The sequence below is a fragment of the Anabrus simplex genome, chromosome 5 (genome assembly GCF_040414725.1).
Source record: "Anabrus simplex isolate iqAnaSimp1 chromosome 5, ASM4041472v1, whole genome shotgun sequence".
Taxonomy (NCBI): domain Eukaryota; kingdom Metazoa; phylum Arthropoda; class Insecta; order Orthoptera; family Tettigoniidae; genus Anabrus; species Anabrus simplex.
In genome coordinates, this window is record NC_090269.1 from 343,050,369 (window position 1) to 343,063,494 (window position 13,126).

Genomic DNA, 13,126 nt, shown 5'->3' on the forward strand with positions numbered 1-13,126 from the left:
GCAGACGGCACCGATCGCAATGAACTGTTCAACAGGTATTTCTTCTCCAACTTCTCTCTTCCCTCATAAAAGCAACTGCTCTCTCCCATAGGTACAGTTTCAAATAGAACTCTATTAAGCATAACTACCACACCAAGTGAAGTTCATAACCTTCTTCCAACTCTTCGTACCAACAGAACTTCTGGTCCCGACACTGTAGGTCCTCTTTTCCTAAAAAAATTCTTCCAGCATCCTTTGCGTCCCTCTCTCTAAATTATTTAACAGATGTTTCACCACAGGCTATTGTCCTATTACCTGGAAACAGGCAAATATTCTCCCACTTTTCAAATCAAGCAACAAATTTGTTTCATCTTACCGACCAATTTATATTCTCCCCACACTATTCTTTATATGTGAGAAATACCAGCATCTCCTTGCATTCACCTCACCCTATATCTCAACCAATCAGCATGGTTTTCTACCAAGTGACTCTTATGTGGCCACTCTGTCTAGTTTTGCATCACATCGCATTGAAGCTAAATCACAGTTGGAGATCTGCTATGTAGACATTTCGAAAGCTTTCGATTCTGTAGACAATTATTCTGCTACTCCATAAACTTGTTGAACAATTTAATATACATGGCTGTCTTCTTATCCTTCTTGCTGGCTTCCTACATAACCATTGGCAGAGAGATGTAATATTGGGCACTTCATCCTCATGGTTACCAGTTCACCTTCGATGTCCCACAAGGCAGTGATCTTGTCCCCTTGCTGTTTTCCTTGTTTATGGATGACCTACTGTCTGAACTCAACAAAACAGCAAATACCATACTTTTTACTGATGACTGCAAAATATTTATGGAGATCAGCAATCCGGATGCAGCTCTTCTACGTCCTCTCGAATTGGTGCCGTACTTGGAAACTTATCCCCAATTCACAAAAATGCAGCCACATGTCTACTATGTAAATTTCCTCTCCCGACATCATATCACCTACTCGACAAGCTCATTACTGTGGTTACGCAACAGCGTCACTTAGGTGTAATATTCGATACAAAATTACAATTCAAGAACCACATAGAAACATATATAACCAAGGCTATGAAATTACTAGGCATTCTCTACCGCTTCACAGAAATTTATGATCTCACAGCTGTTCGTCACTTCTTCCTCACGATCATTCAACTTCTCTTGAACTACTGCCCTCCAATTTGGATAACAGCCTCCCCCTCCAATATTAACCAGTTAGACAGGGCAGTGTCCTTTGCTGCAATTGTTAGGAACAGAAACTCCAAGCTCAGAAGTCTGTCTACGCAGCAGGTATTAAGGGTAATAATGTGTCACCGCTCCACATCAGGCGACAGGTAGCTGACCTGAGTTTCCTCCACGAATCTTAAATGGGCAGTACCGCTCGGAACATCTTGTCTCACTCTTCTCTCTCTCTCTCTCCTTGTTCCTTCCCACTCTACCAGAATCAAAGATGTTCTCCACATTCCCCACACTCACCACTCAATACTTCAATGATCTTTCCTAATCCACCTCCCCACTCTCTTTAAGAATATTAATAGGAGACCAGTGCTTGAAAAAAGTATATTCAAGAGGGGTGTAAACAGTCTCTTAAGGATAAGTTGATGTGAAGTGGTTATACCGCCATTTCGACTCGCAACGACTTGACTATGAACATGGATGTTCTCATGGTTTTCAATTTGGACATTTGTTATTAGTAGGATGTGTACCTAACCTTCTTATCTTTTGTTATGTTTGTTATATTTTATTATGAAAGTTCAGACTTGTTAATTAGTCTGTTGACAATACAAGTGAAATTTGCTGATTGTAGCGTGAATATCACTGGAAGTTTTCTTTTTAAAACATATGAATAAATAAATAAATTAATTAATTAAATAAATAAATAAATAAATGAATAAATAAATATCTCCTATACCCTTCCAGATGGTGATAGTAGTACTGGTCTGCCAGGCTGCGGGTTAGCGGTACAGATTACCGTTGATGGACTTGATAATAAGATTGTAAATTCGTGAATATTTCCATTATGATAGTTCATAGAGTAAAATGTATGAGATATGAAAGTTTGGAAATTGAATTTTCTGTAATATTTCTTGGGACACTCCTTAGATATAACTAATAATTCTGGAAGTATCCGCAAGTTGGTGAAAAATATAATAACCGTGAATATCGCTGTAAGTTTTCCTTTCAAAACATATGAAAAATTGGAAATTGTATCTTTCACAAGAATTATTACATACTCCTTTTCGATGCAGCTAGTATTTACAGAGAAATTCAGTATTTCTTGTTTTGGTTCCCTTAATTTGCTACACCACTGTATATTAAGCAAATAATTTTTACAAATTTGGAGGTAGACCGTTAAATGTAACATATAGTTCTACAATGATGAAACATTATGGCCACCTCAACCCGGGAACCCACCTGGAGCGTGGAGATGTAAACGTTATATGCTGGCAGCATGGTGTATACAGGGTGAACCATAATTCGCACACTCGGGTGTTGCAACGCGATCCTCGCATGCCAGCAATAAAAAATTGTCTGTCACAAAAGTTCGTCGTGCGAGTATCCAGCAGAAAAAAGGACGTTGAATGAGTGGCAATCTGGCAACACTAACCACATGTAGGGTAACTACCTCTGTCAGCACATTTTAGTCGTGCTGTACAGTTGGTGCAGTGGATAGAGTTTTGGGTTAGCATGCAGGAGGTCGAGGGGTCGATCCTGGGTTGAGGCGTATGTTTTTTATTTTGTAAATGTAGTCCAGGCGGTATGGTATCTAGCATATACCATAGCATTCCAAGACGTGGAAAGAACATCTTTCAAAGCTGACCAATGAAAACGATTGTTTGTCCATTTCTAGGATCGTATGTAAGTGCAAATAGTTTCTAGAGGACCCGCTGCAATCGCTGTTGACAATTAAGATGCCAAATACCATACCACCTGGATTACATTTATGAGGAAAAACTATACGCCTCAACCCAGGATCGACTCACGTGTGCTGACAGAAGTAGTTACCCTACATGTGGTTACAGTGTTGCCAGATTGCCAGTTTTCAACGTCCTTTTTCTGCTGGATATACTCGCAGGACGAACTTCTGTGAGTGACATTTTTTTATTGCTGGCATGTGAGGAGTCGCGCTGCGATGCCCGAGTACGCGAATTTCGGTTCATCCTGTATAGGATAGATCTCTGCAGGCTTGCTGTTAGTTGTGCCCCCATGTATTATGGGAATAGCAGACAAGCTCTTCAGATTTGATAGATATCAATTTATGATGATATGGTGTCTTGGTAACAGCATCTCTGAAATGGCACAGCTTGTTGCCTGCTTTGCTTTCATGTTCCTGTTGTGAGCACGTATTGAAAGTGGTGCAACGATGGGCAAACAACAGGCCTTGAGTCAACAGGGGCTTATTGATGCCAGAGGCCAGCAAAGACCATCACCTATTGTTCAAAGCAACTGCAGGGTCACAGGGTCATAGTTTGAGAAATCTCCAAGAAGTACAACAGCAATGACAAGGGCAATGTTTTACAGCAGTCAATTCAGTGAACACTGCTGCGCATGGTACTGTGGAGTTGGAAGACCCAGCCGTACCCCAATTATGACAGCATTCCTGATAGCAATGCATAATACGGGCACAAAAATCAACAACACTAAACTTTAGATGATTGAAAAGGGCTCGCCTGGTCTGATGAATCAAGATGCTTGGTTCACCACATCGGCACCTAAGCGCATGTACGCTGATTACCATCGGAGGTTATTTCAACTGGTTGCATTCTTGGGCAGAGACAGGTCATTGGAGGAGGTGTGCTGATGTAGGTGATATTTTCATGGGACATTTTGGAGCCTATATTCCAGTACACTAATCTCCCTAACACCTAGTCTGTGGATGTTATTGGGAACCAAGTTCATCCATTCATGTCAACACTGTTTCCTGCTTGTGATGGCCTCTTTGAACAGAATAGTGCACCTTGCTACTCTGCCTAGATTGTGAAGGACTGGTTTGAGAAGTATTGTACTGAATTTACTTTAATGCCATGGACTTGAAATAACTTAGGTGAACATTTTTGGTTTTGACTTAAAGGGGTAAATTTATGGTACACCACCACCGCCTCGTAGTGTGCACCAATTGGAAGATCTGCTGATATGCTAGTGGTATGAGATACCCCATGATACCTTCCACTTCCTTGATGAAACTGTGTTTCACCAAGTGGTCATGGTTTTGCAAGCCAGAGGTAGTCCTACACCGTGTTAGGTAGGTGGTCATCATGTAATGACTCACGCTGGGTTGAGTGGCTCCGATGGCGGAGACGCTGGCCTTTTGACCCCAACTTGGCAGGTTTGATCCTGGCTCAGATCAGTGGTATTTGAAGGTGCTTAAATACATCAACCTCATGTCTGTAGATTTATGTGCATGTAAAAGAACTCATGTGGGACAAAATTCCGCCACCTCTATGTCTCAAAAAACCATACAAGTTGTTAGTAGGATATAAAGCCAATAACATAGCATAAAGCCGATAATAATAATAATAATAATAATAATAATAATAATAATAATAATAATAATATGATAGGTAATGGCTCATTGGTGTATCATTAGCATATTGAGTGAGATACATCATGTGTACTGTATGTTTTTATGATTAGTGGAAAGCATACTAATAAACAGAAACACAATAAATAAATGAAATAAATGTCCATGTTTTGTGGAAATTGTGCATTGAAATTTGCAGAAGGAAACTTTTATAATATTATTTATTAAATTTCTCATTACAGTTAAGGCTGAACAAAGACCAACATGTAAATTAAACATAATTATGAAGATGAAGTACAAGGACTGCATTCGTCAGAACTACAAGCTTAAATTAAGAGTAAGTTAATTGTATGATATGTTAATATTATAAAGTATATTGATAAAATACACATTATATACTTTCTTAGTTTTTGTGAATCCAGCCAGCCTTAAGGCTGAGGACTGAACATACATGTGATGATAAGAGGATTAGAAATCTATTTTGAGGGTTGCTTTTTATAAGCTAGAATATTCCTAGAACATGAATTGGAATTGCTTTGATTTTTAGACGAGTGCTAGATCACACAGGTCCTTGAGAGTCTCGTACTTCTTCAGTCTCTGCTGTAACCTTTTGTAATTTCTAATAGCGCTGGAGATACTGTAGTTCTCCGGTGCATTTGGTGTGTAATGTAGTTATCATCCCTGACTAAATATTGAGAAACACACTAGAGGTTTTTTTTTTTCCTATGCAAGAGGTTTGCAGAATTAGAACCACTTGTGTTCCTAACATCGAGTTCTGATGTAGGTTGATGAAAATGCTTACTCATTCAGTCCATGTTATTGATTCAGTTATTGATTTCAACTGTACCACCTTGAACTGGAGTTGTGGAGCAAATTTAACCATTTATCGAAGATCAGAAGGTGTTGAAAATAACTTAATTCTGTTTTTAATATTGGTGAATTGTTAAATACAGTAGTTATAGAATTTGTCATTAGATGTTATATGTACAGTTTTCTTTTATAATATTTTGTATCTTCTTTCCTCTTCAGTTGTAGCTGTATTAGCTACAGAATGGGTTTGTGATTATTTGCGACAGTGTATGCTGCCGGCTGGGTTTTACAGTACCTGTGATATAGTACCACGATATCAGCGACACAATGGTTCTGCCTTGCCTATGACTTGTACCCACTATGTGAGGAACACCACAGGATAGTACGAGTCCCTGTGGTTAGTACACTTATGTGAAGAACATCATAGGTTTGCGTCGCCTGTAAATAGCGCCGCAGTCTGAGAAACACCATAGGCCTGTGTTACATGTGCGCATTACATTACCTGTGAGTAGTATCATAATGTGTGGAATACCGCGAGTCTATGCTACTTTTGATAGTACCGCAATGTGACGAATACCATGGTTCTAACACTATTCCATGGGAAAATTGCTTTTTTTTCTTTTTCATCTAACCATGCACACAATGTGATAGGGGCAAATAAAGATGTTGCCAAATTTGTGAAGGACAGGCATTCTTCTGTTTATGTCTCAGGTTTTCTTGTCATACTCACCTGTGCACAAAAAACAGCAGCCCAATTACCAGTCAATATAGAGAACTTTTTGGTTCAGTTATATTACTATTTTGATAATAGATCTAAAAGGCAAAACACACACTAAAAGTATATCAGGCGGTTTGTAGCACAGAGAGTCACAAAATTTTGAAATATGTCAGTACCCGTTGGCTCTCGCTTCTTCAGTCTATTAATTGGGTTCTTGAGCAGCGGGAAGCTTTGACACTCATGTTTTATAGTGAGCCCCACCATAAAAATGAGAGCACCAAGCACTTAGAAACTGTAAAATCTTTCTTACAAAACCTACACACAGAACTGCTTGGCTACTTTCTTTAGAGTGCACTTCCTGTCTTTAACTCAGTGAATTTATTTCTGCAAGTAGATGCTCCAGCCTCTTCTTAGGAGGAAACTTATTGGTCTTTTAAGAGACCTATTGATCAGATTTGTTCAGCCATGTTCTGTTAAGTTAGAATCTACCTCCCTTTTGAGTGTTGAATTCAAGAGGAGTAAATACCAGAATATCAATGAGAACTTGGTAATTGGCACAAAAGCAAGGGCATACTTGAAAGATAATGACAAGATGCTTTATAATTCTACTACTGATGTATCTGTGCTTCGCTGCGGGATTCTCAAGGAGGCTGTCTTCGTGGTTTTCTAATTACAGTTAACTTAGGCCATTACAAAAACATCAGTGGGAATGTAGGGATTAAAGGCAATGTTATCATACAAAATACATGCTCAAATTGAAAAATCGCACATTTTCTCACTTTTAACGAACAGTACTGTGATTGAAATAATAACATTAAGTTATTTATTAGACCACCTAATCAATACAAACTCGTCTTGGATGATTTAAATAAATTTGTTAACTAATAGTGGTACATGTTTCGCCTTCCCTGAAGGCATCATCAGCCATAGTCTTAACCTTAAATTAAAAATAAGCATCTAAATAACATGTAGTAATGAACTGAATTTTAAAATCTTGAAGGGATTTGAAGTAAAATAACATTAAAAATAACAATGATGGTTTGAAAATACAATGTGAGGAGATATAATAGTGGAAGTATTAACACAATTAACATTAGAAGGCTGCTAAAATAAGTGCATTGGATAAAACAACAGATTGTTATCCTCTTCAGACCTGGGGTACACATATGTGCACCTTCGGTTATTACGTATTGACAGTGTAGAGATTTGATTTATCTGCATTCTTACCTCACATACACATTTGTGTACCATTGGGTTCTTTAAATCTACACGAGATCGCAGCAGCGCGTAGAACAAGCTTCTGCTGCAGACGAAGAAAGAAAGCAGAGTTACCAAGATGGCGGCACGACCAACCTCGCTTACTGGTAAGTCCATTTTAATTAGTATATGCCTATTTTCAGCCAGGATAAAAATGTGTAAACTTTACTACATGCCTAATTATCACATTCATGTTATAATTTCACAGAATTTTTGTTGATGTTTGCACTATTTGAGCAAAAATTACAAGGTACACATATGTGCACCTCAGCTTCAAGTTAACAGAAAATGTCTGTACCTCCCTATTTATTCTTACAGATTCCGGCTTAGGTGATGATGATATTAGTGCCCTTCTGAACAATAGTGATGGAGAATTTTCAGATTCTAGTGATGAAGAATACATAAATGAGCCCCTGGAAATGCCAAATAACGAAGAAGTTCCATCAGAACCAGAAATATATCATGATCCAGATAGAAATGACTCGGCTGATTCCAGTGTTACAACGTCTCATAGAGAATTGCCATGGGTTTCTAAAGAGTAAGTCTATTAAGTTTATTAATGTTTCTATAATATTGTTGCAGTATTGGAGTAAACTCATTAGGAAAATAGAAAAATTAGAAATTATAATTAGAAAAAAATCATTCTTCAATCATAAGTTCATTAACCTCACGGGTGTTACGCATGGTACTAAAATGACATAATGTTATGCTGATTCATGTGCAGAATTTCCGAGTTATAATAGGAAATTAATTAATTTGTTAGGAAGCAATTGTTTTTGTAGCAGTAAACCAGCGCATTGTTGTTCCAGAATGACACCCCGTGGAGTGACTACTGATGAGGCGCTATCTCCAGATGCAGATTATTCAAAGGGAAAGCTGTATTCAATTTTTGAATATTTCAGTTTACAGTTCTGGCAACTAGTAGCAGATCAGACTAATCTAAATTCCGTGCAAAAGCGCAATCATAGATCTGTGAGTACTACAGTGAAGCAGATTGTGAAATTCACTGGAATCCAAGTGCTAATGGGAACACTGGCCTATTACAGAACTGATACAACCTGCAAATGGCCAGTAAGAGTATACAGCCACTTTATTGATCTAGTAATTGTAAACTGCTGGCTTATGTACAAGCGCTTTTGTGCACAAGAAGAAATTCCGAAGAAAGACGTACTTGGACTCCTTGCTTACCGTCTGGCTGTCGCAAGAGCTATGATTCAGTATGAAGGGGGAACTCCGCATCAATCTGGATCAGTACCTAAGCGAGGTCGACCAAGTCGAGAGTCAGTATTGGAGATCAACACGAGTCAAGAGGCTGACCTAACACCAAGGAAGCAAAGAAGAGTTGTGCCACAGCCCGATGTTGACGTTCCAACAGACGGTTTTGGACACCTACCCCACTACAATGACGACAATTTTGCCTCAAAATGCCGTTTTTCGGGATGCAAATCAACATCACGAGTTACGTGCGTGAAATGCAAAGTGTATTTGTGCATAATGAAAAACAACTGTTTTGAGAACTATCACAGATGAAAGTTGAGTTGTGACCTGAGGTGCACATATGTGCACCTTCTGTATATTTTATGAATAAAATAAATATTTCTTTTTACCACCAAATATGACTTACTGAGGTCATTTTTAAGTCAAGAAAGCAAAGAAATAATTTTTATCCCAACTTCCTTGCTCTTGGATCTGAAGAGGTTATATAACAAGTAGTAAGATTGCATAAAAGTAAAGTTGATAGTCTGGCGGTTATAATTAGACGATGGCGAAAAATCGTATATAATCAAAGTAAAGAAGAGAGAATAAAAGTCATAGTTAGTCGAGAGATCCGAAGTTAATGATGATCTTGAAGATAAAAGACGAAAGTCAGATGCATATGGTGAAGTTGTAGAACACGTTGAGGATATGAAGTTGGTGAATAGAAGTTGAAGAACAGTTTCAAATAGGATCACTATGGACCATCTCAAAATTTGAACTGAGGTTCAAATGTTGTAAATTGTGAGTTTGTAGATATTCTAGTTGAAAAGGCATATAAAAGTGGAATCTGTAAAAGGAAGCAAGAAACGTAGAGTTAATTGTGTGAAAAGATATTTGAAAATATTGAAGTAGAATCGTGTGCACTTACCATTTGACGGTGACAAAGATAGCTTGTAACGTTATGAGTTAGAAGTATTTGCAACAGTAGACTTCTTGCTACGTGTGTTATAACTGAAGGTTTGTGCTGGAGGGGGATCTTTTTGCGTTGACATAACTATTGGAGGGGGGCTGCTATTGGTGGGAGGGAAGGAAGAGTGTGTATTACTGCGCGTGTTGTAACGGTGTAAGGCTATTGGAGGGAGCGATGTTACGGTGGGTGTGGCTATGGGATTATTGATTGTATTTGAATTAGAGGTACTAGCGGCGGGGTGAAGGGAGGGGGGTATATTAGCTGTAGGGGAGGTGGGAACGCTAATTGATGTGAGGTTGAAGATTTTTAAGAATATGTTGGTGAGGGAAGTTGATTCTCGTAATAAAATAAGAATCTGTTCATACAAGGGGCTTTTTTTTATCAATAGTGCCATTTAGGTTCTTATCTTTATTAAAATGTTGGTCGAGGAAAATACATGTAATTATTACAGTACTGTGATGCCGTAGTTCCATTGCTGGAATGACCAGGCCGCAGACAGCTGTAAACACTCCTCTGCCATTGTTCCGTTAAATATACACAATGCTCATTCCAATCAGTGCCTCAGGGTAGGGATTGATTAGCTCGAATGCTATGATGAACCAGTTTGTTGCGTACCAGTAGTATCAGCAAATTTATGAACCAGAGAAATGGCATGCTTAAGAAGAAAGTTATCTAACTCCCCAGCTACTTCCCACCAGTATTTAGGCAGGCTGTTACACTCGGTACGACCGGGTTGGCCGTGCGGTAAGGGACCCACAGCTGTGAGTTTGCATCCGGGAGGTAGTGGATTCGAAAACCACTGTTGACAGCCCTGAAGATGGTTTTCCGTGGAGTCCCATTTTCACAGCAGGCAAATGCTGGGGCTGTACCGTAATTAAGGCCAGGGCCGCTTCCTTTTCACTCCTAGCCCTTTCCTATTCCATTGTCGCCATAATACCTATCTGTGTCGGTGTGACATAAAGCAAATTTTTAAAAATACTCGGTATACAGCAGTAATCCCATCTATCATACATGACTGACAACAGAAGACACAAAGCACATCACGACAAACAATGGTCAATGTAATGTTATTTTTGTTCAATGTTATGAGCTTTCTGTATTTCTGTATTGTAGGCTTTCACATTTAGTTTTCTCTTGACTCCGTGATATTAGGGCGTCTTACGAAATTATTTATAGCGTAGACTGTAGTTCCTTCTTCCCCGACTTTACATTAACAATTTTCATTAAATTCTGTTTACCCATTTTCTATTGACTTGGCACTGAGTTATGGACTTAGCAACAAAAATCCAAATTCATCAATATCTCTGATATCATAGTCGGTACGGCAAAAATGTATTATCTCCCGACTTTGCATACCGATTTTCATTAAGACAGGACTACTAATAACGTAAATTTAATTTGAGAATTAAATTTTAGGCCTTCCCCTGAACTCTCAGCGTGAATAAGATTTTTTATGGCCTGGATTCCCGGACACTACATTCCGATTTTCATTAAATTTTCTTCAGCCGTTTTCTCGTGATGCATGTACATACATACAGCAAGATAGACTATGGACATGACCAATACATAAATACCATCCTTTTGAAATTCTGAGCAATGTACAGACAAAACTCTTATTTTATACTTATAGATAAGAGAGTTTTATATGGTAGCATGCAGTCACATTATCCAGAAATTTCCCCTTGATGATGAATTTCTTCATCATGCCGAAGTTGTAGACATCTCTCTCAGAATGAAGGTTTCCTATTCATCTCTTGAATATTTTATTCAAAGATTCCCAAGTTTGGTCAAGGAAAGTGAACATGACAAACTTGAAGAGGAATTTTCAATTTACCAGTGTAATACTTTCCCTGAATACTGTGTATTGTACATTGACCTAACATTGATGTGAACTGGTGCAACATTGTAGAGATTAAAAATGAAAGTGGACAAATGAAGTAGTAATGTTGTATTTGCAGTATTAAGTGTACCTCACAGTTACTCTCCCACAGAAAGAGTTTTCAGTGTTGTTAGGAAAAATCGGACAGAATTGAGGCCTACATTAAGTACATCTACACTGGAATTGCTTATGGTTCTGAAGATGAAAATGTCATCTCAGGGGAAGTATGTTTCAAGGAAACCTACACTGAAAAGCAGCTGCTGGGTGCGAAACAAGCTACAAAGATTTTTAAAAATCACAGAACCAACAGGTAATGTGCAAATTTTATTGTGCAATATGATATATCTTAGAATAGATTGTTGTTGGAAAGGGCAAACTGGATGCTTTGGATTTGACTCATAAATGTTTTGTGGGGGGGGGGCGCTGTGCAAGTAAAAAATGGGATTACGATAACCATTTCAAAGGTTGGCACCTCAGCAGTATAAATGGGTTTAGTGTTAATATCATTAACAAAATTAAGCATCTGTCATACATGACTGGCAACAGAAGACACAAAGCATAAAAATAACACCAGAAAATCATATGAATTGTAATTACAAGACATTCACAAACCCAGTGATTTTCCAAATGACGAAAATGTTCAAAAAACACATGTACCAAATTTCGCTCTCAACCAGTAATAATAACAGTTATTTGCTTTATAACCGTAATTGTGTAAATCATAGCAAAGAAGATTACCTAGGTTTAGGATATATGAACTCAAGTGCGATTAATGCAGTGTTACGTATGTTGGTCAAACGGGAAGGTATTCTCATACTAGATATCAAGAACATGTTAATGCTGATATGCATGGAAAATATTCCGCTATGAGTGTACATATGGGAGATCCTGGCCACCATTACACTAATACAAACAGAGACGTAACCATACTAAAAACAATAATTAAAGGGATTCTGATGCATATATACGAAAATATCTATATAGGTTTGGACCAAGTTTACAATAAGAATAATAATTTGAATGATATACAGGAGAATAAGAATCCATTATAGGAATAAATGCTGTCGTTTTTAACATCAGGGAAAATCAACAGTTTGAAGTTACCTCCACAGAAGCAAACACCCCTGCCTTCCAATCTACATATAGGCGGAACAGTTCCCCCTTCCGCTACAAACAACGGTTCTCCACCTCCCTCCAAGCTGTGTCCCGCCAGGCAAGAGGAAACACGGGTACAGTACATGCAGTAGTATAGTGGTGAACAGACCAGAGCTAGGCTTGGAAGGTAACCAGCCATGGGGGAAAAATAACAAATGGGTATGTTTCCACATCTTTTAGCAAAAACATATGGTATTCCTTTTACTTTTGAAAGTTCAAACCCACCAAGATATTTTCTTTCTTTCCAGACCTTGTCTTTGAATATTTTCAATTTGAAAGCTTCGGCGCTCTCATGTTAATCAAATAAGAGCCGACAAGATTCCATTCTTCTCCCACCTCCGAAGTACAGAATATATAGAATTTTTATTAATATAAAGCATTGTGATTAATTATAAACTGAATTAAAAGGGATTGCCCAAAAAACTATTATATTTTATACAAGAAACAATATTTGGATGGTAGAAATCTACAAAATATACCAAAATAACCTAGAAGCCAATAAATCAAAGAAATATACAAATCTATATACCATATTTACCCTCGGGTGCTCATTCGGTTATACTAATTGGCATCGTATACTTTTATATACGTACTTGGCTTCCCGCAGCCG

The 13,126-nt window shown here is 38.1% G+C and overlaps 1 protein-coding gene across 3 annotated transcripts in view; it reads left to right on the top strand.

Moving 5' to 3' along the window:
- Setx (Senataxin) overlaps positions 1 to 13,126 on the top strand; it is a 491,296-nt gene that overhangs the window by 219,168 nt on the left and 259,002 nt on the right. For all 3 annotated transcript variants that reach the window (XM_067147633.2, XM_067147634.2, XM_067147635.2), the window contains exon 9: positions 4,773 to 4,867. In XM_067147633.2, coding sequence (XP_067003734.2) covers positions 4,773 to 4,867 — 95 coding nt within the window. The remainder of the gene's footprint in view (positions 1 to 4,772; positions 4,868 to 13,126) is intronic.